Source organism: Gossypium arboreum, chromosome 6 (genome assembly GCF_025698485.1).
Source record: "Gossypium arboreum isolate Shixiya-1 chromosome 6, ASM2569848v2, whole genome shotgun sequence".
Lineage (NCBI taxonomy): Eukaryota > Viridiplantae > Streptophyta > Magnoliopsida > Malvales > Malvaceae > Gossypium > Gossypium arboreum.
In genome coordinates, this window is record NC_069075.1 from 22,363,862 (window position 1) to 22,390,891 (window position 27,030).

General features: G+C 30.6%; 1 protein-coding gene across 1 annotated transcript; it reads right to left on the reverse strand.

Annotated features, from left to right (window-relative positions):
* Window positions 1-9,459: 9,459 nt before the first annotated feature.
* LOC108484831 (gibberellin 2-beta-dioxygenase-like) lies at window positions 9,460-10,925 on the reverse strand. Its single transcript, XM_017788725.2, has 3 exons — window positions 10,450-10,925; window positions 10,020-10,368; window positions 9,460-9,913 (listed from the first exon to the last, which is right to left on the reverse strand). The coding sequence occupies exons 1-3, from the start codon at window positions 10,824-10,826 to the stop codon at window positions 9,656-9,658; spliced, it is 984 nt and encodes a 327-aa protein (XP_017644214.1). The 5' UTR covers window positions 10,827-10,925; the 3' UTR covers window positions 9,460-9,655.
* Window positions 10,926-27,030: the final 16,105 nt, after the last annotated feature.

The following is a 27,030-nucleotide window of genomic DNA, read 5'->3' on the forward strand; positions in this document are numbered from 1 at the left end:
TTTAATTGAGAATGTTTAATCATTAAATGAATACCATGTTATATGCTTTTGATTTTGTATAAGTGTGTAAGAGATTAAGGTTGACCAAAGCTTGGAAAATAACCTAGGTATATTCCACACAGGCAAAGACACGACCATGTGTCTCAGCCGTGCATGGAACACGACTTTGGGACACGGGCGTGTGGAGCCTTAAAGCATGAAATTTCCAAGATTTTTGTAAGTTCTCGGTTTAGTCCCAAACCCTTTCTAAAGTATGTTTTGGGCTTCGTAGACTCAAATAAGGGACTATGTGTATGTGAATGAACGTTTTGAAATATGAATGAAATTTTATGGCCTGTATTTTAGTTTAATGTTTGTATATTTGTCCGGTAACGCCTCGTACCTTATCCCGGCCTCGGGTACGGGTAAGGGGTGTTACAAACATGATGAAGTTTTGTCTGAATGGTCATGTGGGTGTATTGTATAGGCCAAAAGAATAGTAAACTGACGTATTGTCTGTTTGTGAATAGTACTCGCCATCTGACAAATTGTAAGATTGTGTTTGAACCTTGAAAGGATCTGCTCAAATAATTAATAACTATTGTTATGCTTTCTTATAGAACTCACTAAGTTCTTTTAAACTTACCTTGTTTCCCTTTTCCTTCTCAGGCTTACTGTTGAATGAAGGAAGACATTCTGTTAGACTACGCCAGAGGACATCCGCTACTGTGAGACTTCTATTGTTTTGTATTATGCATGATGATGGGGGGTGATGTCTGATTGTATTTTGGAAAGAAATTGTAATTAAAATTCATGTTGAAGAATTATGACTCAATGAAGTTCTATTAAAATTTATTGAATGATTTAAAAGTATTTTTACCTAGGTTGATAAAATATATTATGAAATTCTATACGTCATTTGGCTTAATCTTTATTTTCCATATTTTATTAAAGGTTTATTTCAAACACTATGGTTTTATAATGTTTACACTAGAAATAGTTTAAGATAATGAATTCTGAATAGTGACACGTCACATTCGGACCCTCCTAAAGGATCAAGTTTGGCGTGTTACATTGATGACCACTGTGGTGGCCATGTCTGGAATCAACAGTTGATTAACTCTTTCAGAAAGTTTAATCATGGAACTCTATTCACCATAGATCTCATGATATCCCCGTCCAACAATTCTATCTCTTCATGAACTCCAAAACCAGAATAAGCCTCCGACGCCCTGGCTCCACCTGCTAAACCACCCACAATTTTGTCTTTCCAAGAAAGTGTTGACTTGGTTTCCAAATCCACTGCCATATCAATGGCCCCATCTGTATTCGAGTCCTTGAATCTCACTATTTTGGTTGATCACTCTTTAGAGAATTCAAAATTTTCACCACTTGCCATAGAACTAACTAAAGTATATTCAAAATTCTAAAAATTTCGTGTGTATTATTATTCTTAAGACTATAAATTATAGTTTTTGGTAAATTTTCAACTATTGGTACTTGATCGATGGGTGATACCAACTCAAACAATCCTTTAGATAATAGTATAAATTTTAACTTCTAAGCTTAGTAACTTTTACTCCTTTGGTAATTAAATATATATTTTTTAGATCTAACTGATACCTAAATTTGAAATCTGTCACACGCATTGGTATTTTCATTGTAATGTTGTTAGAAAAGGTTGATGTAGCACTAATAGCCAATAATATTACGAGATGTGGCAACATCATATTATAACATGTGATAAGTATTACCAAAAATAAAAATTATAAATTTAGAACAAGATCTAAAATTATTTCCTATCTAAAATCAACATAGACAAATGAGTATCTAAATTTTAAAAACCTAAATGTTATTTTGTCCAAATTCATCTCGAATGTACATTTTAATAATTTTTAATTTTTCATAAAAAAATTAATTATGCCAATATTGAAATATAATAAAATCAATATTTTTTAAATATCATATAAAATCAATATTAAATATCAATACTTCACAAAACTTCAAGCAATTAAAAATCAATACATAATAATATATTTATTTAAATCTGTTGTCAAATTATGCTACTAGACCTCGTACTTTGAGTAAGTTATAAACTTAGTAATTATATTTAAATTTAGTTAATTTCAGTTTTGTATTTTAAAATTTTTAAAATTTTAATCCAAACTAAATAACAACTATTAAATTCATTAAATTATTCCTAAAATTTGATGGGTAAAACATATACATCAATTTAGGTTGCTAAAATTTTGAAGCACTTCCTCATGTTGTTGTACCCCATTTAAAAAAAAAAAAAGAAAAGAAAAGGAAAAAGGAGAAGAATATTTATGTATTTGCCGCCCTAAAAAATTTAAGTTGTTCCACAATTTTAACATCCTATTCAAATACAATAATATTTTATTTGTGCCCCTTAAATTCTTTTAATTTTCTTTAAATGCCATAATTTTTTAGAATAAGGTAAATTTATATTTGGTCCTTTGTAAGTTTTACCCTTTAAAATTTATAGTTTGGTATAACAAATTTAGTAATACTGTTGGTTTCATCTTAGCTTAATTTTATTTATTTACCATTCCAATCAATCAAATACATATTGACATTGATTATTAAATCAATATTTTTACTTTTATGCTCATAGAAAAATTATTTTCCCTAGCCATATATGATCTTTTCTTTTCTTTTGTAACATCAAATAATTTTATGCATGTTTTAACTATTTTAATTAGAATGATTTTTGACATTGTACATATGCAATATGAATAATAATATTTGAGAAAAATTTATTATAAGAAAATTTATATTACTTTGTAATTGCAAAATTCTAATGATATTTAAAATTCGTATAGTAGAAACATCTGCTTTTTCAATGCCCAACCCAACTTGTTTAATTTTCTTTTGATGGAAAACAATTTTTTAGTCTTTGAGATTTCTTTGACATTAATTTTATTTCAAAAGATATTTAATAACAAAAATAAATAAAAATCTTTTTCAAGTTAAAAATAAATTTGAGTAAAGCTCATTGTAAAAGCCAAAATCTAAGTTAAACAAATATTTCCGCTTTCATATATTTTTTTATTTTAATATCTCAATTCTTATTAAATTATATTTTTAACTTTATTTTATTGTCAAGTATCATAATATGAAGTTATTACGTATTGTCATATTATTAAATTCTAACGACATATAACAAAGAAATTAAAATGTTTCAAGTTAAATAATAAAAGTAGATACTAATTAAATACAAATTATCAAGTTAAAAAGGACTAATATATATATATATATATATATATATATATATAGACCTACAAAGAGACAAAATAATTTCGTGTGGGAGAAATGGGAATAGGGGGATGGAAATGTTTCCAACCCGTTAGTTATTGCGTGTTTTCAGTGACCTTCTATCACGTGAATATAGTGGTTTAGCTGGAAGTGGGAGGCACAATTCTCGTGTACCCTATGGAGCTATTTCAAAACATAGAAACAATATGTTTTTTAACTAAAATAAAAATCATCTTATACCTTACAAAACTCTTTATTTCTTGTTAACCCATTCAATGTCTCCAAGGGGCGAAGCTTACTCAAATATTAAAATGTCCCTAAAATTTTAAACTAAAATTATATTTCCATCTTTCTTAAAATTTAAAATTAAATTATGCCTTCTTTAAAAATAAAAATTCTATAATTTAATCTTTTAAATATTGTAAAGTTTACATTAATACAATAATTTAAAAGCTCACTCAAAATTTTATAATTTAAATTAGCCCCTCCAAAAAAATTTTCTAACTTCACTCCTTATTATGAAAGGCTTTCAACGAAAATACATTCCAAGATAAATTATATATCTTTAATATGCCTTTTATTTTTCCCCACCAATATTATCTCTCTCATATAATAATTTTATAAATTTAAAAGTTAATAATGTGACTTGTAACACCCTAAACCTAGCCTAGAAGTTTAGATAGAATCTCGGAGGCTACATTTATCACCGAAGTGATCATGAGAAAATTTTACAACACAAGTCGTCCTAAATTTCATTTCCAAAAAATCTTTATTTCTTTACGAACCAAAAACATTTAATCCTTTAGATTCCGAACAGAAGTATTACAGTTAAGTTTATTATATAAACAAAATAAAAATTTTAAAGCGATAAATTCCAAATAGAATCTGTATCACAGTTTTTATAAAAACCTATATATCAAAACGGTAAATCTAAACGAAAATTTAAAAGTTAACTAATAAATTTTTTTCAACCGAGACTGTCTAAGACCTCCGCATACTGATTCTAGCGTCAAAATTTCATAAATGTACTTGCAAAGGGAAACACTGATGGGGTGAGCTACTCAGCTCAGTGTGAGTTCGAAACGAGACTAAAAACAAAATCACAGAATTTAATACAACAGTGCAACAGACTTACAGATATAAGCAGAAACAGATACCAGACACGGAACCAACGTCCCAACACGCAATCGGAACAGAGCACACCAAGTATACACAGAACACTTAACACACATGTTGTTCAAACAAACATAATACAATCAGATAATCTTATACCCAAACAGATGCACATGAATGCAGTCAAGTACCAAAACCCACCTATCTAGCCAACACACCTCTCCGTCCCCCGATCACACCCCATAAGAGCTGATTAAGCTCATCCAACCAAACACACCACGTAGGACCTCAAAAGCCCCATCCAACCCTACACACCATGTATGTGGACTAAGCCACTCAGATATAAATACGCAGTAGGGTTGGCGTATATGCAATACAGTGCAATGCGGTAACCCGCTGTACAGCCATGTTGCAGTTTGAACTGCCAGATCAGATAGTGGTACGCAACAAAGCTGATGTACGTATGGTATAGAGTGGTAAACCGATGTACAAATAAGCTTGCAGTTAAACTGCCAGATCAGAACAGAAACTGTTTTCCTTCTCTTTACAACCCAACCCAAAATACTTTATGCAAGTGCATGTATACATTCATTCCCACAGAAATAATGAACACGTCAACAGACAATAAGATAGAAACAGATATGCACATGTGCCCAACAGACTAGATTCCGAATTAACGTCTCACATAACAGTCACAAACAACACATAAGCAGAGTACATGGTCACAAATACCGAGACTTAAACACCCTCACTAAAGCTTAGCCAAGGGTTGGAATGCACAGACACATTTTCAGATAAAAAACGCACACAAGCTAAAATTTGGTGTCTTAAGACCACACGGCCGTGTGGAAAAACCTAGGCCGTGTGGACGGAGGCACACGGCCGTGTGGCAAAGGCATACACTCGTGTGAACCAGAGACACGTCTGTGTGAACAGGCCGTGTAACTCACTGTCCAATTGTGCTAAAGTAGGGTTCAGGGCAAACACGGTCGTGTAAGTGCCTCACACACTTGTGTGTCCACCAGACACGGTCGTGTGTCCAAAACACACGCTTGTGTGGGATTCTGAAATCCCCAAATTAGCCACACAGTTGTGTGGCACCAAATCACTCAGACCCTAATTCCCAAACACACACACCCGTGTGTCTGGGGGACACAGCTGTATGGAAAATGACAAAAATCCCCAAATCAGGCACACGGTTGTGTGGCACCAAAACCTATCGAAAAACCCTAATTCATAATTGCACACGGCCGTGTGAACCGACACACGCCTGTGTGGCCACCCATGTGGTCACGAAACCACCTTAAAATAGCTTGAAAATCGGGTTTTTCGGTCACTAGATTGACACTAACCAGAGTGGATTTTCATGTCATTTCGCAGTATTATCGAACTTCGAAAACCAATTTTAGAAAGACACCAAGATCGCCAAATTCTATAAAAAAAATTTACAATTTACAAATAGACTAGAAAAGTTTCGAAACCCACACCTGATTAGTGATCGAGAATGTCCAGATGCGGACTCAATGACCAGGAAACCGAAGCTCTTCGAAAGCCACAACACCACTGTTTTCAAACAGCAAAGAAAAAGAAAGAAGAAGAAAAACCCAAAAGAACAGAGGAAAGGAGCATGTGAAAAAATAAAGTATAATAATAAAATACAAATAAGACTAAATAGTTATTATTAAACATAACGCAAATTTACTATTTAACAAACAATGTATAAAAATATATCACTCAACATGCACACACAAGGACTCAAACCCAAAATCTTGAGGTTCACTAACACTTAGTCAACCACCAGACCAACAAGCCCATTCTATCAATTAAACGTACAATTAAATACAATAGCGCAACCTTCTCACTGACCCTAACCACAAAACTAAAAACTTTTAACCCAAAATCCGGAGTGTTACGTGACTACATAAAAAACAAATTATTTAGAATCAACATATGCATTCAATTGAAAATTTATTTCAACTATGATTACAAATTCTAATAGATTTATCTTCTTTTTAAGCAAATGAATACATACATAAAATCAGTTGGCTTTTAGCGATAATATTAGAATCACATCACTAAACTATAACTCCATTTTTTTATTTCAAATTCCTACTTAATAATTTTACCATTTCAAAACAATTTAAATAAATAAAAGTAGTTGTTTTATCATTAATTTACATAAAATATGAATAATAATCTACCAAGATCTACTCATGGATTCAAATGATTAATTTAATCAAATAAAATACTAGCGCGACAAGTAAAAGGTAATAAGAGGTGACGCCACCAAAATCAAGAGCACGTGAAACAGGTTAAAAATAAGGAGAACCCTATGTTACTTAAAACAAATATCATATCATATTATTACTCCTTACCGCTAAATTAAGTAAATTAAATTTTATATGTTAAATTAAAAATATATTAGTTTTTATTAAAAATTATTTATTTTACGGTTAAAATTGACGTTATTGATAGAATAATCAATCAATTACACGTTGTATATCAAGTATACCTCATTTTAACATATAAAAATAATTTTAATAATAAAATAAATATTTTTTAATAGAATAATTAATTTAATTTTTAATTTAATATATAAAATTAATTTATTTATTCTTAAATAAGGATACCTTTTAATATAAAAATTTCCATAATACTTTTATCGCTTTTACGATGTTGGGTAATAATTAAGAAAAAAAAAAAAACAGAGAACAAATTGCATTGCGGGCCAGGGATAAGAGGAATTAAATCAAATCAGTCTCTTAATGAAAACGGCACATGGAATATATTTGAGATATGTCGGAGGAAAATGCTTTGAGATTTTCATTTTCCTTCAATTTTTAAAATTTTTTATCTGGGGGATTTGTTTTGAGTATTTTATTCATCTTTTATTTTTTAAATTGTTTCTCCTGGTGCTTGGATCCTTGCTTTGCTCTAATTATATGATAATATATTGAGTACAAGTAAGACATGATATGAATTTAGAGTTAAAATTTAATATTATTGACTTTTGACTATAACTTTTAAAACAAGATACATTTTGGCTTCTCAATACATTCTCTCTTTTCTTTTTTTTTTTTTGCCCTTTCTTTTTCTAATTTTCAGTATTTAAAAATATTTTTAAATTATTATTAATTAATATTATTTTAATTTTTAAAGTGGTTGAATTGACCAATTTAATCCAGTAAACTAATATATATATATATATATATATATATATATATATTTTGAATTGAGTCAATGAATGAATCAATTAGGTCACCAATCCCAAATTAATTGCGGTCCGATTTCAATTAAATGAATTACTAAAAACTTATAATTTTTAAAACAAAAAAATATATCAAAAATTATAAAATTTACTTCAATTAATTCAATTTTTTATCTCAATTTAATCGGTATATGTCAATTGATTTTTAACTTAACTCTAAACTGATATATTAATCGATTTTCGATCTAACTAATTTAACACGGATTTGAATTCAATAACCTTGATCAAAAGTCCAATCGTTTAGGAAGAGGTTGTTCTAACATTGTTGGTCCTCTTCGTGTGACCACATTTTAGGAAGTTTTGTAGGAGAATATGTTAAGAGTAGGTAGAGCTAGAATGAATAAACGTAGCTTTATTAGAGCAAACATGCAAGTGGTTAGGGGCAGAAAGAAAGGAAAAAAAATTGAGTGTTGGGAACGGAATTAAGAGTGAATATTTGGTATGTGTATTTTTTTAATTTTACAAGTAATTTTAAAAATTGAAATGTGATTTTTTTAAAAAATTATTTATTTTTAATATTTTATCATACTCTTATAAAATACTTATTAATTTATTAATTTTATTTGTAAAATCTAAAAATTCCATGTTTTCGGTCAAATTAATGTATCATATTAGAATTTAGGAGATAGAAGAAAGTGTGGGTTTTTACTTTAATAATATAAAAATAAAATAAAATATCAAAATGGTATGTTGCTAAGATTAAGTACCAAAATGGTACATTTAGATGGGTGAAGTGTGTTAGATAAGCGGCACAGTGGAGGGTATCGAGATAGGCGGCACTGATGGTGCCTATCGATAAATGGCACACCAAGATATTTTTCCTCAAATTTATTTGGCATGTTATTTTTTGATTATTTTAATATTATTTTTTATTTTTTATATATGTAAAAGATGAGACCATTGACATGAAATTTAGAATTTATGAGATAAATTAGGATTTAGTTTATATGTTTTAATTTTTAAGATTTTATGTTTTTTAAATTATATTTTATTTTTTATAAATAATAAAATAAAATTTATTTTGAATTTCTATGAAAAATTTATTTTTTATAATAATTAAGTTGGCATGTTATTATATATTTATTATATTTTAAACAAAAATGTTTACTTATTATCATTTTAAAGTAATAATAAAAATATTTGTATTTATTATGTATCGTTTATATTATATTTTTGTTATTATTTTCCAAATTGATAAAAGCCAAATGGGGAGTGGAGGAAATATGAATATTATTGTCAAAAATATAATAAGTAAATATGAATATTTTATTATTACTTTAAAATGATAATAAGTAAACATTTTTGGTTTAAAATAATATATATATAATAACACGCCAACTTAATTATTGTCAAAAATATAATTTTTCTTAAAAGTTCAAAATAATTTTCATTTTTATTATTTATAAAAAACATAAAATAAAATTTTAAAAACATAAAATCTTAAAAATTAAATCATATAAACTAATTCTAATTTATCTCAAAAATTTCAAATTCCATATCAATGGTCTCATCTTTACTTACATAAAAATAAAAAATAAAATTAAAAATAACCAAAAAATAACATGCCAAATAAATTTCAGGGGAAAATATATTGGGTGTGCTGCTTATCAGATAGGCACAACTGGTGCCACCTATCAGATAGACGCAACTGGTGCCGCTTATCTAACACCCTCCACTGGTGCTGCTTATCTGACACCCTCCACCCATCTAAATGTACCATTTTGATACTTAATTTTAGCAATATATTATTTTGATATTTTATTTTATTTTTTATATTATTAGGGTAAAAAAACCCATAAAGTGTCGATGGATGGGGAAATGAGTTAGAGCCCAAAGCAAAATTATATTATATGGAACTGATGTTGGGCCTAAGAGGAAAATATGCATAACATATTCTTTTATGCTTTGTCGGAAACCCAATAAAAGCAAAGAAACGCAATATTATCAGTAAAAGAAAAAATCTATGGCAACAAAATCCGAAGTATTATCCAAATTAGGGGGGAGGAGCTTTCACAAACATCATAGGCTTGCATTAGCAGTTTTCTCAAACAGCCCAAGCCTATTAGCACCCAACCTTGACTTGTATGCACAAGTTTTGTATTCCCACCATGTGAATTCCTTGTACAAGCTCTCTTCTCCCTTTGCCATTAGACAAGGTAAAGCCACTATCTTTTCACTCATAGGTGGCCCTCCAAAATAGATCATTGAAACCCTTGATTTCATTGAGTCTGTTAACACCCTATGCAATACACTTCTTAGCCTCCCATTACTCATTACCTGCCTTAAAACAAACAAATATTCATCCCCACCCACATTACACGATTTAGTATGTTCATGAGGAAAGGAAACATACAGAGTGAATAAAAAAATATTTTAAAGGTACCTGCAAGGTATCACCAACACTGATGAAAAAGGAGGTTTGATCAGGAGGGACTGAAACCCAAGTCCTATCTCTCAGACATATTTGCAGGCCTGATGTGTTGTTGGATCTTAGGATAGAAATTATCTGTGGGTCTGTATGTTCCCCAAACCCAATCAAATTTCTACCACTCAATGCCTGTAGCTGTGGGCATGGTGGATAGTGGTTTAGCCTGAAACACGAGTCACTTTTCTCATCTCTTAATAGCCTACTCAACACATTCCTTGGCTCAATTTCCAGGCCATCAGCCATTATTTCCACTACTTCAAATGCCAATCTCTTCACTGCTAGGATATAGTCATTCACTGCATAGCTGCTTCATAAAAAATGCCAAAATTACTAATCGAAACAAAGAGGGAAGTTAAAAAGAAATGTTGCTTGTGAAAAGTAATACCAGAAATTTTCTGAAAGAGTTTTGAGGGAGGTGAGTTGAGGATTGGTATTGACAAGGAGATATTCAATCCATCCCACATCACCATTTGGTCCAATTTTGTTGCTGCCATAGCCAAAAGGGGTAGCTTTGTCCTTGTCGGACTGGGGGAGGTTAAAGAAGCTAAGAGCTTCAGCTTCCAATCTGGTCATGAATTCCATTGGAACACCATGATTGATCAGTTTGAAGAAGCCATACTCTTCACAGGCCTTGACTATGAGGGTCTTTGCTTCCGGGTCCCTTAGGTCAATCACAGGAATCCCTGTGAAAACACATGTAGGTTTGCATGTTTTGATCAAGGAACAATGCTCTAATGCTGCTGGCTGTGACAACACAACCATAGTTTAAAAAGAGAAAGGAAAGCAGAGGGGAGATTGTAGGGGCCTGAGGGTTGATGGATTTAAATACCAACGCCTAAGGATTTTGCTATTGCTATTTCTAATGCATTCTATCACTTGGTATCAACCAATTAAAACATGCATGGTAATCCAATTCCCTTCTGCAAAAGTTTTCAATGTTTCAAATGATAAAAAGGGATCACGTCAAGAATATTTATCTATATGATACTGTCATTTGTTTCTATATTCTGTCTAATCATTTAATCTATACTAGTTTAGTGGAGTGGGGGGGATTCTTATCACACGGTAAAGGGTATTCAAATCTTTGATTACTCCCTTCCCCTTTACAAAATTTTTCAATGTTTGACATGATTAGAGGGGCAATGAGATTATGGAGGATTTACATGATAATGTGATTAATTTGTTTTTAATTTCTGCCTAAATATTCAAATTCATCCATTTTCTATCAAACACCAAACATATTTTTTGATTTTTTTAACCATTAAACTTACATAATTGATAACATTAACAATTAATTACTTTTTTAAAAAAATTATATTTTATTTTTTAAAATTTTAAAATTAATTAATTATTCACATGACATTCACGTGGTGGGCAGAGTTAACAAACATTAACTTTTCTATTTATTTTAGGTGATTTGTTAAATAATGTAAATTTAAAAGTTAAAAAATAAAAAATAAAAATTTTAAAATATATAATTTTAAAATTGGAGGGTCATAATTTCTTTTCTTAAACTAAGTGGTATCATTCATTGCATGTACATATGTTGCGGAGTGGGGGAAGGAAGCAGGCAAGAAAAAAAGCGCTAATAAAAGCTCTCTCTCTCTCTCGATATTTTAAGGAAATAATTTGAGCACTCCATAAATGTCATCACTCATCAGAGGTCAGCAGAGTGAGGCCAGCATTTTCACTGTTTTGACAGGTGAATGTATCTACGAATCCATTCTATTCTATTATTAAATAAAATTTTTTTGTTTGAAAAAAAATAAAAATTTCAAATAAATTTTTAATGGAATTAAGTTAATACAATCCCTTAATAGATAGAATTGACAAGTACCGTCAACATCTGTAACAAGTAAAATAACAAATTTAGGCCTGGTGGAAATAAAAATATCCAAATTCTAAATTTTATTTCGTTGATGGCAATCTTTTTGTTTTATAAAAGTGAAAGAAAATAATACAGTTGATCTGAATTCAGTTTTCTGGTATAGTCGGTTCTAGACTAAAATGATGGCAATTCCACAAAGAGGCATATCATTGTCAACTTTACAATCTTACTCAGGTTAGGGAGGAAGGGTCGACTTGTATGGCTCTTAACATCTTATCAATAAATTCCAGGGATTTAAGTATAAATTAAACATTTCAATCTTACATTTTAATTCTAGGATCGAATATTAAAGATTGTATTCAAATAATTTAAATATTAAATACGTAATTAAGTATTATTTTAATATAACAGTGTTTTTCTTTTAACTTACAACAATAAGTTTCATATCTGATTTGAAGAATTTTGAGTTGCATGGTATATGCTGGACTAAATGGACGATTGGTTCTGGGCTTAATTAATTAGTTTCATCTGATTTTTACAACATTGGAAAATAAATTATCTCTTTATTCTAAATTTGTTTTTTCAAAGAATCAATTTTGTCATGCATTAATAAAACAAATAAGATTAATATAAAATCATAAGTGTTCTTGTAATAATTGAAACCTTAATTTGGGATAAATATGTTTTTTTTCTTTCAAACAATTGTTTAAGTGAAATTATTTAAACAAAAAAATACTTATATGAAGTAACAATTTAGTATAATCTTTTATTTTCACCTATTTCTCTTTTTATCAAATATAACATAGATAACTTCTACTGATGTTGGTTTAATTAATAAGGATCTTAATCCGCTATTTTCTTTTATCAGTTGACCCACAAGAAGAAAGTGATAAAACAAAATGTCCAAAGAAGACAAAGAGAGATTGTGAATTGTATCATGAATGTGATTTGTCACGATTTACACTATAATTTAGATCCCTTTTCACATAATTCTAGTTTGTTTAATAGTTAAATCAAGTCATTTTAATATTAATTTATGTTTTATAGTTGAAGTAGTTAAATTATGTTTTTTTTTTATTATAGTTTTTATGATATTTTGATATTTACATAAGGTTATCTGACTAAGTACGGTGAATTGGGAGTTAAAGATGCAACTTTGAGTTGAAACTGCTGCCAAACTTGCGGCAAAAAAGGAAGTCACGACATCAAAGATCGACTTGAAAATAGCCTCGAGGACAAAACTTGAGTGAATGTCGCGACATCAAGCTACGAAAGTTGCAACATTAGCCGACATCGCGACAAGCAAGGTGCTCCATGTCGTGACATCACAGTGATCACAAACACGACAACTGCAGTTTCAAGGGGCAGTTTAGGGTCTTTCTCGAGTTTAAAGCCCTAATTGTTGTATTAATTAAAGAGGCATTTTAGTCTTTCATTTTTAGCCTATATAAGTAATATTATAACCAAAAGAAAGAGGGATTCAAACTTAGATAAGATTTTATAATTTCAATTTCAGTTTGCAGTTTATTCCTTAGTCTAGTTGTTTATGTTTTCTTAATTGGAATTCTTCTATTCCAAAGTTAGACGATTGCGAGCGGAGATTGTTTTAGAAATGCACTTTTACATTGATTAATCCATGAGCATTCTCTTCCCTATTCTATTTATTTATATCTCTATCGTTAATTTAATTAATTGATTGTTTATATAAATAGTAGAATAAACTTTCACCTTATATTTATCTCACATGAATCGACTATTTAACTGGTTAATCAATTAAGTAAATTGTAACAACCTGTTTTTCAATGGTGTCGGAAACGGTAGTTTCAAATTTTCATTTTTGATGAGCAAGCCCATAAATATTATTATTTAATATTTACAATGTTAATATAAAGTTTAATTAAAATTTGGTTCACTATTTTTGTCATTTGGACAATAAATTAAGGTACAAAGACTAAATTGTACAAATGATAAAAGTTAATCGCTATGAATTTTTAATTAGCTAAAGGGACCACTTGAGAATTGAACCTTTATTAAATCACCAAACAATGGTGAATGACAACTTTTATTCACCAATTTAGTTAATCATCATTAAGTATGTTAATTAAAGTTTAATTAAATAAATTATAACTAATTAGTTAATAAACGAAGTATATAAGACAAAATAAAAGAAAATATGACAATTTTACTTCATATTCTTCAACTTGACTAGGGTGAGAAAAACATATGGTTTTTTTTGGGAGTTTTAAGCTTTTGGTCCTTCAATTTGGAATTTAAGTCATTTTCTTGTAATTTTTATGTTTTTGAGGTCTCGAGAGCTTAATTTGGCTAGCCCATGTACCAATTTGTAAAATTGTTAAAGTTTTCAAAAGTTTCCATGGATGATTTTTTTAAGCTTTTGGTACTAAATTGTTAGTTTTAAGCTTAGAAGTGAAAAACGAATAGTTTGTAAAGTTTAATTGCTAGTTTTTGAACATAGGGGCTAAAGTGCAAAAAGTTTTGAAATTGATGTTGAATTTCTATAATTATGGATAATAGGAGGTTGTAGAAGGGCTATATTGAGATTTATTTTGAAATCGAGGCTCAAATTTGAAAGTTAACTCAATTTCGATTTTAAGAACTACGTTGAATAAAATGCAAAATTTTAGAGAACATTCAAAAAGTGAAATTGAACAGACTTATACTTTTAATAGGATGATATAAGGTATTTGAAATTGATAAATTGAAATGAATTATTGTATAGATCGGAAATCGAATCAATCGAAGGATAATCGAGGAAAAGGTAAAATTTCATACTAGTCATTGACGTCTTGTTTGTTTGTTGTTTTGCTAGGTAAGTTCATATGGGACTTACTTTATTAAATTATGATAAATTTGTATTATATTGTTTTGCTTTTTAGTTTGAATTATTATGCATATAATGTTTTTGGCATCAAATGGACTAAATTGTAAAATATGAAATATATAACAAAAATGAATATAAATACATGGTATCAAATAGACGTGAAATTATTATATGATTGGATGATATGTATATTATGTTGTTACAAGTTTAAAATGTATATGGACTGCTATATGAAAGATGAAAAACGTGTATATGGCTACAGAGTTTAAAATGGTACAAACACAATAATAATTTCGTGTGAACTATGTCGAAACCAATTTTTTTTTTTGAAAAACGGGGATCGACTTTAAAAAGAAATATGGAGTTGCCACCAATCCTTTTTGTTTAGGTGTGATCGGATCATCTACAAAATATTTTATTTATTAAAATATTGATTTTGGCCTACGAAATTCAAGAAAACGGGTTCGGGAGTCGGTTACGTGCGATGAAGGATTAGCACCCTCGCAGCGCCCAAAATTGGTACCTTATTGATTAATTAATGTCCTAATGTCGAAAATTTGAAAACATTTTAAAATACAATTCCTTTAAAAAATGTTTAGGAAACTTGAATTGGATATTAAGATTCTCTTGTTCCGAAAGAATAAAATATTATATCCAGCACGTTAGGATACAACATTTCAAACCCTCGATACCAAGATCATATCATGACTTCCAAAATTCATGCATTGAAATTTTAAAAGGATATTTTGTTATTTGGTCAATGGAAAATCGAAACCCAGCATGTTAGGGCACGATTTCTCGAATTTTCGAACACGAAATATTGCCTTGTTTTGAGAAACTTTCAAATAAGCGATTAAAAAACTGACTCAAAATATATTTGTTTGGTTTACTTAAGGATAAAAGACAATCGATATGGGCAAAAGTTGGAATTGTAATCATGATGCAATGACAAGAAATAAAAGCATAATTGCAAGCATGGAAGAACAATACATGGATAAAAGGTTATACAAATGAATAACAATAATATGAAAATACAAAGGGACAAATTAGGGTACATACAATGGCAATAATCACACAACATATATCTCTTTAATATCAATTTTAATAATCAAAGAAAGCGAAACAATATAATATATAAAAGCAGTTTGAAGTAAATTATATAAAATAATTTAAGATAAATAATATGTAAAACAATTAAAAATAATGATAGACAAAGCGTTTTAAACAAATAATACATAAGACAACTTAAAATAATATATAAAAAGTTTAAAATAAATAATATGTAAAAAGAGGTTTAAACTAAATAATATACAAAATGGTGTAAAAAGAATAAATGATGTATATAAAACAATTCAAAGTAAATAACAATATATATAATAGTTTTAAATAAATGATATGTAAAATTTTTAAAATGGATAATAATTGAATTAGTTTAAACTATGTGATATGTGGAAAATTTGAAATAAACAATAGTAAAACAATTTAAAATAAATAATACATGAGAAAAAGGGGTGAAAATAAATAAAAAATAACGAAAGTAAATTGAAATCAAACAGATTTAGGACTAAATCAGGACAAGAATGAAATTAAAGGGAAAACTATATAAAAATAGACAAAAAAGACCAAAATAAAAGGGCACAAAAGGGCAAAGGGCCAATCAGGCGAAAAAACCATCCTTGGACACGTGTCCCTTCCCTAAATGATCAGCGCACCAAGGACTGATCTGAAAAGTGTAGCAAATTCTATAGCCAAATCTAAGAAAGTAAAAAAGGAAGAAAAGACCAAATTGTAACGAGCCGCAAAGTGGAGGGACCCATTGCACAAAAATCCCAATTAATGAAAACACGCGGACCCCCTAGAGCGGGTCAGGTCGCGCGTCTATCACCTTAAATGGCATCGTTTCAATGCTGGTCCTCTTGGTGCAAAATGGCACCGTTTTTCCATCCATTTAAATAAAAAAAATCCTTTCATTTTGCCATTTCTGTGTTTTTTCTTAAAAAAAAATTTAAAGATACCCCCTTTCTTTTTCCCCTTTTTTGCTAGGGTTTTGAACCCCTCCCGCGCCGTTACCTGTCCGCCACCGTATACGGTGGCTGGAGTTCCTAAAAGGAACCTTTTTCGATCGACCTAGCTTCCCCAAACCCGATCTAGGGTCGCTTTCTCTAGAAAATAGTCCAAAATCATGAAAAAAGAAAGAGATTTTCGGTTTTTTTTTCAAAATCCTAAAATACTTTCGATATAGAAAGGGGGTTCTTATTCACTGGTGATAACGACCTCGGTTGCTCGTGGAGTCGTAAGGTTGACTACCAGTTGAGTCTTATTTTCGTTCTTCCCCCTTTTTATATTTCGTTTATCATTCTTTGTTTTTGTAAAGAAGAAAATAACAATGAAGTGAAAAAATGGAAAGAGAAGAGAGAAGATAACAGAATAAAAAACCTTTTAAATTTTACTTTTTGATTCTCTGATATCCATTTTTTGTGTTGATTTTTATGTTCGTAAAAAAAAAATACAATCTGTTTATATAGCTTTATATAGTAGAATTAAAAAGAAATAAAAATACATTCTTTTTGTTGTTTGTTTGTTCTTCGTTTGATTTACAGGTACAAAACGACGTGGCACTCAGCGTGAGGCGTACGGAGGTCGTGCGTGGCGGTCGTACGACGCTGAAGGCTGGGGCTTGGCTACTGTGCAAAGGGGGGGAAACCCTAGGGTTTCTGTTTCTAAAATATTTTTGGCCATTTGGGCCTTGTATTTTAGGTTTGGGTCTGGTTTTAATAATATTGGGTTAGGGTTTATTATTGGGCTTGTAAAGGACTAATGTATTTTGGACATTTTGGTTTTTTGTTATTTTCTATTTATTTTTTGGTTCTGGGCCTAGGCTAAAATTGGGCCTTATAGCTACCCCTCTTTGCTCATTGTAGTGTAAGGAGAATAGAGCAAAGACTTCAAAGAGGGCCAATTTTGCCTTGTCTTGCCGAATCTTGACTTGTTTGGTGCTCCTCTTCTTCAAGTAGTCCCACTGCGACTTCAGAAATATGAGACTTGTAGCTTCGATTTACTCCAGTATGGTTTTAAGGAGAAGAGATTTGTAGCTTCGATCTACTCTGCTGGAACTTAAAGGAGATAAAAATTGGTAATTTCAACCTGCTTCACTGCAACTTTAGGGAGATATGGTTTGTGTAGTTTTATCCTACTCTACTTCAACTTCAGAGAGATAAAGATGGTAGCTTTGATCTACTCCACTGCAACTTCAGGGAGATAAGATCTGCTATTTTCAGTCTACTCCACTTCAACTTCAGGGAGATAAGACTTGCTATCTTCACTCTGCTCCACTGCAACTTCAGAGAGATAAGACTTGTGGCTTCAATCTGCTCCACTGCAACTTCAGGGAGATAAGACTTGTGGCTTTAATCTGCTCCAATACAACTTCAGGGAGATAAGATTCGCCATGATGACTTAATCCGACCTACTGCAACTTTAGAGGTATAGGGTTTATGGTTTCACTGGTCTGTTACGATGCTCTCTGGGGAATAGGACTTGTAAAATCTGTTTGATGGGCCTATTTATGCCAAATGATTAGGATGTCATGTTCAGAATGAATTGAATGCTTCTAACTAGATGTACAGAATGATATTTGCATGAATGCAGAATGTCATGAGAATGATCCCTTTTTAATATTTGGGTTTTCATTACTCGTTGTTCATCAAGGTTCTGTCACTGATGTGTTATCCTGCATTCTTTGCTCAGCTGATGCCTTTGACAGAAAATTTGAAGAAATAATTACCATTTGCTCAGCTGGTTTGCTCCACTGCATCTTCAGGGAGATAAAATTTGTGGTTTCTTTTATCCATCCCACTGCAACTCAGGGGTATAGGATTTTTATCATCTTCAATCTATCCCACTACAACTCAGGGGGTATAGGATTTGTATCTTTTTCAATCAATTTGATCTGTCACACCATTCTCTGGGTATCATGACTAGATGTGTAAGTACAATATTTGCATGAATGCAGAATATCATTTTTGAGAATGATCCCATTTTAATGTTGGGTTGCTTGTTATTCGTCAAGGTTATATCACTGATGCAATATCTTGTCTCTTCGTTCAACTGATATCTTTGACAGAAAATTCGAAGAGATAGTCATGATTTAGGCTCCTCTTTCTCAAATATTTCCAACCCGTAGATTTGGTGAGTTCTAAACTGTAACACTCCTAACCCGTATCCGTTGCCGGAATAAGGTTATGAGGTATTACTTGACTGAACAAAACTTCTATAAGTTCAAAGATACTTACCAGACATAAATTATCAACAATGCAAACCTGTCTCATTGATTTTCCATAAGAGCTCTTATAAAATTTCTAAAATGACTCACTATCAAAACATAACCGAATAACTAATAACAAATTAACTACTATCAAGTTATAATAAAAAAATTTCAACACTTTAGTTCAATTATAAGGCTTCCCTAAACAAAATGAGCAAGCCATCTTCGCATGGCTATAATGTATACAAAGTCGAAATATCATTCTACCTATAGTCTATCCTATACATGCCTTAAACCATGATGATATACAATCTTCTCAACTCACCTAATGACTCGATAGTGTGATGATATCTCCGGCTCTTTCAACTCGAGCTAAAGTATAAACCTATAAGAAGTAGAAAAGAGAACACGGAGTAAGCTTCAATGCTTAGTAAATTTTAAGCAATGCAAACAATTAATTTACTTATAGATCGATTACTTCAAATTTTCAAGAAATCATTCCTAGATAATTGCCATTTTGGCCAAGTATCCATGAACATAATGCATATTTAGCAAATTCACCTCACTTGAATCTGAACTCAATTAAAACCAAATATTGAAATCACAAATAAGATCATAAGAACTCGAAAAGCATCTCATTAACTAGTTTTAACCATGTTTGCAACAAAATCACAAATTCACTACAATCTGTCTTCCTAAGCAATAGTCACTAAATTATTTATAACTGGATCTAAGAAACTCCAATTCAACTTCTGTTAATTTTCCCTGAAAATAGACTCATATATCTTCCATCCATCAAATTTTTAGAATTTTTTGTTTGACCAATCAATACCAGATTTTTATTTAAGTTTCCCCTGTTTCACTATTTGACTATTCTGACCACTCTTCACTACGAATCAATTTTCTCATTATACAGAATTTGAAATATGTTATCGTTTATTTCATTTGAAACTAGACTCATTAAGGAGTATAAGTATATAAATTTTATCTTATAATCATCATTGTACAATTTACAATGATTTTCTAAAAACAGAACAGGGGATTTCAAAGTCATTTTGACTCTATCTCACGCCACTTCAAATATCTCATTATCTACAATTCTTTTGCTTACAAGGTTTCTTTTATAAGAAACTAGACTCATTAAGCTTTAATTACATAATTTATTCAGCTTCTAATTCAATTTCCAAAATTTATGGTGATTTTCCAAAATTAAGCTACTGTTGCTGTCCCAAGCAGATTTATTACAAATTTGCTCTTTCACACATTCCTTACATTCAAATTATCTAAACATGTATATCATGTCATTCAAGTTCGAACTCATATAACATAGGCATTAAAATGCTTCACTAACAGCTTTAGTTCAATTGAAACGAATAAAATACAATATCATATTCACATTTAATTTTCCATGATCGTAATCACCTAAAAATAAATCATATACTTCCACAAACCTTTCCACAAGGACCAAGTGTTTATATTTGAATATAAACATAGAATCACTTCACATAACTTCACACATTTACCGAATATATCACGATCACATTTATAGTCATAACACTTATTCACAGATGCATTACTTTATATATTTATAATTTAATTCAAATCAAATCGCATACGAGTACATGATACGTACCTGGCCAACTTAATATGTAATGCACTTTCAATTTGTCAACTTAGTGTAGGATCTTGTAGTTGTATACTTTTATCAAATTCATCAGCACTTGGCCTGCTAGGTATAAAACCCGAAATTATATTACCAGCACCAACACGAAGCCTGCGGGTCTTTAGCCCGGACACATTTCAAAGACGAAGCTCATGAGACTTTAGCCGGATACATTTCAAAGACGAAGCTGCGGGACTTTAGCCGGATACATTTCCAGTGTCTTGCATATTTATTCACATGTTAACATATTTCACATAACATATCACATTAGCAATTCAATTGCTTCATTCGAATATAAGCACAAAATGTACACCTACCCTTTAACTTTCGGTTCAATAATCATACACAAGGAACACAAAATCTTTTCACTATCCCAGTTTCACTTTTAATAACCATTCGGCTATATGCCATATTCACAAATTATTTCACACACAACCTCGATCCAATAGGAACAATAGTCACAACTCTTCTATTATACCAATATCTCATTCTTTGACTTTGTTTCATAATAGCTATTCGGTCACCACATATATACCATTCAATTCACATTCGACTTTATACAAACAAGTACAATAAAATTGTATACACATATTACACACTTTCACATCATCACTTAATAGTCATTCGGCCACATTATATACATAAATCATTCATTTCATATTCGGCTTTATAGCCTAAATTCAATATACTTAGTGCAAATCGAACTTGTAAAGGTCAAATAATTACATATCATATTATATAATCTTAAGCGCGCAACAAATCAAATTTAATTACTTAAGGACTTACCTCAGACAACGATAATCGAAACGAGACGACTAATCGACCACTTTGATTTTCCCCCCGATCCAACTCCGAATTCCACTTTTGCCAATCTTGTATAGGCTTGAATATTGACCGAACCCTAGCTTGCTTTCTTTTCTTTTTATTTTGTTTAGTTTCGGCTACCAAGAACATATGAACACTCAAATATGGCTTTGTTTATTTTATGTTTATATTATAATATAACATATATTATATAATATTTAATTTACTTATATATCTTTACTAATATAATAGAAAAACCATGTAACTTATATTTTATGTCGTCCCACTTACTTATTAATGGGATATTTACAACATAAATGTCCCAACTTAGAAAGCCACTAACAATTTGGCCCTCATGCTTTAAACTATCAAGTTTTTAATTTATGCGATTAAGTCCTTTTTATTAAATCAAGCACACAACAATAAAATATTTTCGTACGAAAATTTCACACATATCAATTCACATACTTTAAACACGGAAAATAATATAAATATATATATATATATATTTTTACTCGGATTCATGGTCCCGAAACCACTGTTCTTACTAGGGTCTAAACTAGGCTGTTACAACTTCCCCCCTTAGGGATTTTCGTCCCCGAAAATCTTACCGAAAAGTAGATTAAAGATTTGTTTCGACATAGTATATTTCAAATTCACGCAGGGCTACCCATTTCATATCTATTAAATCTCACGACTAAGATTTTAATCTGTCTTCCGCTATACATCATATTAAACCAAAATTGTTTATAACTGTACTGAATTACTTTCATTTTCTGCTTTATTTCACTGATGATATTAATCTCATGAATCAATTATTTACAAAGCTCAATCTTGAACAACGGAGTTAGATAACTACCACATACAATACCTCATACAATATCACTTTTATACTCGCCTGATAATTTGTCAAATAGCAACAATTTTTCTTAGTTACTTTCAAACTTTAAAACATAAAAATAAACAAATATTTCAAGAATTTTCAAAACAACCCCATACTCATAGCTTACTGTAGTTTCTCCCAGAATTACCATATAAATTTTAGATTTCAATCTAAAACAATGATAACTAGCACCATGTGCAAACTGACAGTCTCTGAAACAAATAACTCACCTGATTTATCAAAAGAGAAATCTATATGTACGAAAAGACTTATTCAGACAGTTAACAATGATTCAAATAACATCTATCTTTTTTCAATGATAAGAGATAATCCGATACACAATTCATCAAAATTTATTTCACCATTATTCGATGTCAAAGCATGTCAAGTAGTCCTCAAGACGCTTAATAGTTAACTTTAACCTATTGAAATCTCAGACATTTAAATGCGAGGTCAGAAATATTACGTTTTATACCTATTATCAATACCACTTTCTCATATTATCGTGCCTCTTATTACTCCTGTATAAACAGTCTAATTGACACTATGAGCCTTTTGGAACAATGGTTATACAATCTCAGACTTCTTGGTTTATACACTCTATTTCAAAGCAACAAGCAATCATCACTTTCACATTTAAAATTCTAAATCGGAAATCAATTTAAGTTGAACCCCTTTCTAACTTATAACTTGATAACACCTTTCTAAGCTTCACGAATTCACTTAGTGCATTAATTAATTTCTAATCCAGCTAACATGTAATCATCCATTGATAAGATCAATCACGTATTCATCGTCAGAGAGCACACCAAAGTTTCTTATTCAGATCATTTGAAACTAAAATCATTTCTCAGATAATATCATTATCTCACTATTTAACTCTTTAATCTTTCTTTCCAAACTCGTTCTATTTCGTTTCATTGAAACCTTATAATGATATCACTGGTAAGGGGGTAAGGTCGTTAAGCCTCGAAAGGGAGTTTCATAGTCGAATACACAGATAAATTCATCACTCATCATCATAGTATTATACACCTTGATTCAAACACTTCATTCAAACATTTCAACTTTTCATCTTGTTACAAACATATTTTCACATATCTCAGTTTCACATGCAACTTTATTTCATGTGAGTATTAACAAAACATAAGTGAATTTATCACGATTCAAATTTTAATTTCTATTACTCAAATTACCAAATAATTTCTTATCAAATTTCCACATTTAGTCTTGATCATTTTTCAATATTTATCCCATTGAAAACCGTCTTACGGTTTTGAGTACGTTGCTTACTTGATGCCAGAGTCCAACTATGGTCTTATACTAACTTTGCTCTGCCCATGTTGATGCCTATTTCCGTTAGGTCTTACACTAGCTCATCTGTCTCATGTATTGCCATGGTCCAACCATGGCCTTTTCCGTCAATTCATTATTGAACGATCGTACTCATTCCCTGCTTTCTATCCAATTTGATCTTTCATTACCATTTACTTTATACAATCTCATACATCTTTTTACACTGATGCACACGTATCATAAAATTCTTTTCATACTTTTTCAATTCCATCATATCACATATATATTACAATCAGTTTAATATCAATTTCAGATCAATTAATAATAACTCGGTTGGAACACATTATTACCTAAGCAAAACAATTTATAAGAGCCGGGAGACCTTACACTATCACACTTTACATACGGCATGTATAGCTAAACTCTTACACTTGCTATGTTAGTCCGAGAACCGACTAAACCATAGCTCTGATACCACTAAATGTAACACTCCTAACCCGTATCCGTTGCCGGAATAAGGTTATGAGGTATTACTTGACTGAACAAAACTTTTATAAGTTCAAAGATACTTACCAGACATAAATTATCAACAATGCAAACCTGTCTCATTGATTTTCCATAAGAGCTCTTATAAAATTTCTAAAATGACTCACTATCAAAACATAACCGAATATCTAATAACAAATTAACTACTATCAAGTTATAATAAAAAAATTTCAACACTTTAGTTCAATTATAAGGCTTCCCTAAACAAAATGAGCAAGCCATCTTTGCATGGCTATAATGTATACAAAGTCGAAATATCATTCTACCTATAGTCTATCCTATACATGCCTTAAACCATGATGATATACAATCTTCTCAACTCACCTAATGACTCGATAGTGTGATGATATCTCCGGCTCTTTCAACTCGAGCTAAAGTATAAACCTATAAGAAGTAGAAAAGAGAACACGGAGTAAGCTTCAATGCTTAGTAAATTTTAAGTAATGCAAACAATTAATTTACTTATAGATCGATTACTTCAAATTTTCAAGAAATCATTCCTAGATAATTGCCATTTTGGCCAAGTATCCATGAACATAATGCATATTTAGCAAATTCACCTCACTTGAATCTGAACTCAATTAAAACCAAATATTGAAATCACAAATAAGATCATAAGAACTCGAAAAGCATCTCATTAACTAGTTTTAACCATGTTTGCAACAAAATCACAAATTCACTACAAGCTGTCTTCCTGAGCAACAGTCACTAAATTATTTATAACTGGATCTAAGAAACTCCAATTCAGGTGCCGTTAATTTTCCCTGAAAATAGACTGATATATCTTCCATCCATCAAATTTTCAGAATTTTTTGTTTGACCAATCAATACCAGATTTTTATTGAAGTTTCCCGTGTTTCACTATTTGACTATTCTGACCACTCTTCACTACGAATCAATTTTCTCATTATACAGAATTTGAAATATGTTATCGTTTATTTCATTTGAAACTAGACTCATTAAGGAGTCTAAGTATATAAATTTTATCTTATAATCATCATTTTACAATTTACAATGATTTTCTAAAAACAGAACAGGGAATTTCAAAGTCATTTTGACTCTATCTCACGCCACTTCAAATATCTCATTATCTACAATTCTTTTGCTTACAAGGTTTCTTTTATAAGAAACTAGACTCATTAAGCTTTAATTACATAATTTATTCAGCTTCTAATTCAATTTCCACAATTTATGGTGATTTTCCAAAATTAAGCTACTGTTGCTGTCCCAAGCAGATTTATTACAAATTTGCTCTTTCACACATTCCTTGCATTCAAATTATCTAAACATGTATATCATGTCATTCAAGTTCGAACTCATATAACATAGGCATTAAAATGCTTCACTAAAAGCTTTAGTTCAATTGAAACGAATAAAATACAATATCATATTCACATTTAATTTTCCATGATCGTAATCACCTAAAAATAAATCATATACTTCCACAAACCTTTCCACAAGGACCAAGTGTTTATATTTGAATATAAACATAGAATCACTTCACATAACTTCACACATTTACCGAATATATCATGATCACATTTATAGTCATAACACTTATTCACAGATGCATCACTTTATATATTTATAATTTAATTCAAATTAAATCGCATACGAGTACATGATACGTACTTGGCCAACTTAATATGTAATGCACTTTCAATTTGTCAACTTAGTGTAGGATCTTGTTGTTGTATACTTTTATCAAATTCATCGGCACTTGGCCTGCTAGGTATAAAACCCGAAATTATCTTACCAAAGACCAAAGACGAAGCTGCGGGTCTTTAGCGGACACATTTCAAAGACGAAGCTCTGTGGGACTTTAGCCGGATACATTTCAAAGACGAAGCTCGGGACTTTAGCCCGGATACATTTCCAGTGTCTTGCATATTTATTCACATGTTAACACATTTCACATAACATATCACATTAGCAATTCAATTGCTTCATTCGAATATAAGCACAAAATGTACACCTACCCTTTAACTTTCGGTTCAATAATCATACACAAGGAACACAAAATCTTTTCACTATCCCAGTTTCACTTTTAATAACCATTCGGCTATATGCCATATTCACAAATTATTTCACACACAACCTCGATCCAGTAGGAACAATAGTCACAATTCTTCTATTATACCAATATCCCATTCTTTGACTTTGTTTCATAATAGCTATTCGGTCACCACATATATACCATTCAATTCACATTCGACTTTATACAAACAAGTACAATAAAATTGTATACACATATTACACACTTTCACATCATCACTTAATAGTCATTCGGCCACATTATATACATAAATCATTCATTTCATATTCGCCTTTATAGCCTAAATTCAATATACTTATTGCAAATCGAACTTGTAAAGGTCAAATAATTACATATCATATTATATAATCTTAAGCGCGCAACAAAATCAAATTTAATTACTTAAGGACTTACCTCAGACAACGATAATCGGAACGAGACGACTAATCGACCACTTTGATTTTCCCCCCGATCCAAATCTGAATTCCACTTTTGCCAATCTTGTATAGGCTTGAATATTGACCGAACCCTAGCTTGCTTTCTTTTCTTTTTATTTTGTTTAGTTTCGGCTACCAAGAACATATGAACACTCAAATATGGCTTTGTTTATTTTATGTTTATATTATAATATAACATATATTATATAATATTTAATTTACTTATATATCTTTACTAATATAATAGAAAAACCATGTAACTTATATTTTATGCCGTCCCACTTACTTATTAATGGGATATTTACAACATAAATGTCCCAACTTAGAAAGCCACTAACAATTTGGCCCTCATGCTTTAAACTATCAAG

What these genes read in the sequence shown, in the direction of transcription:
- LOC108484831 (XM_017788725.2), bottom strand. Translation starts at nt 10,826, where the DNA reads ATGGTTGTGTTGTCACAGCCAGCAGCATTAGAGCATTGTTCCTTGATC. An exon ending in ACTCTTTCAGAAAATTTCTG is followed by an intron (nt 10,369 to 10,449) that starts GTATTACTTTTC and finishes TTTATGAAGCAG; the next exon opens with CTATGCAGTGAATGACTATA. An exon ending in GTGTTGGTGATACCTTGCAG is followed by an intron (nt 9,914 to 10,019) that starts GTACCTTTAAAA and finishes GTTTTAAGGCAG; the next exon opens with GTAATGAGTAATGGGAGGCT.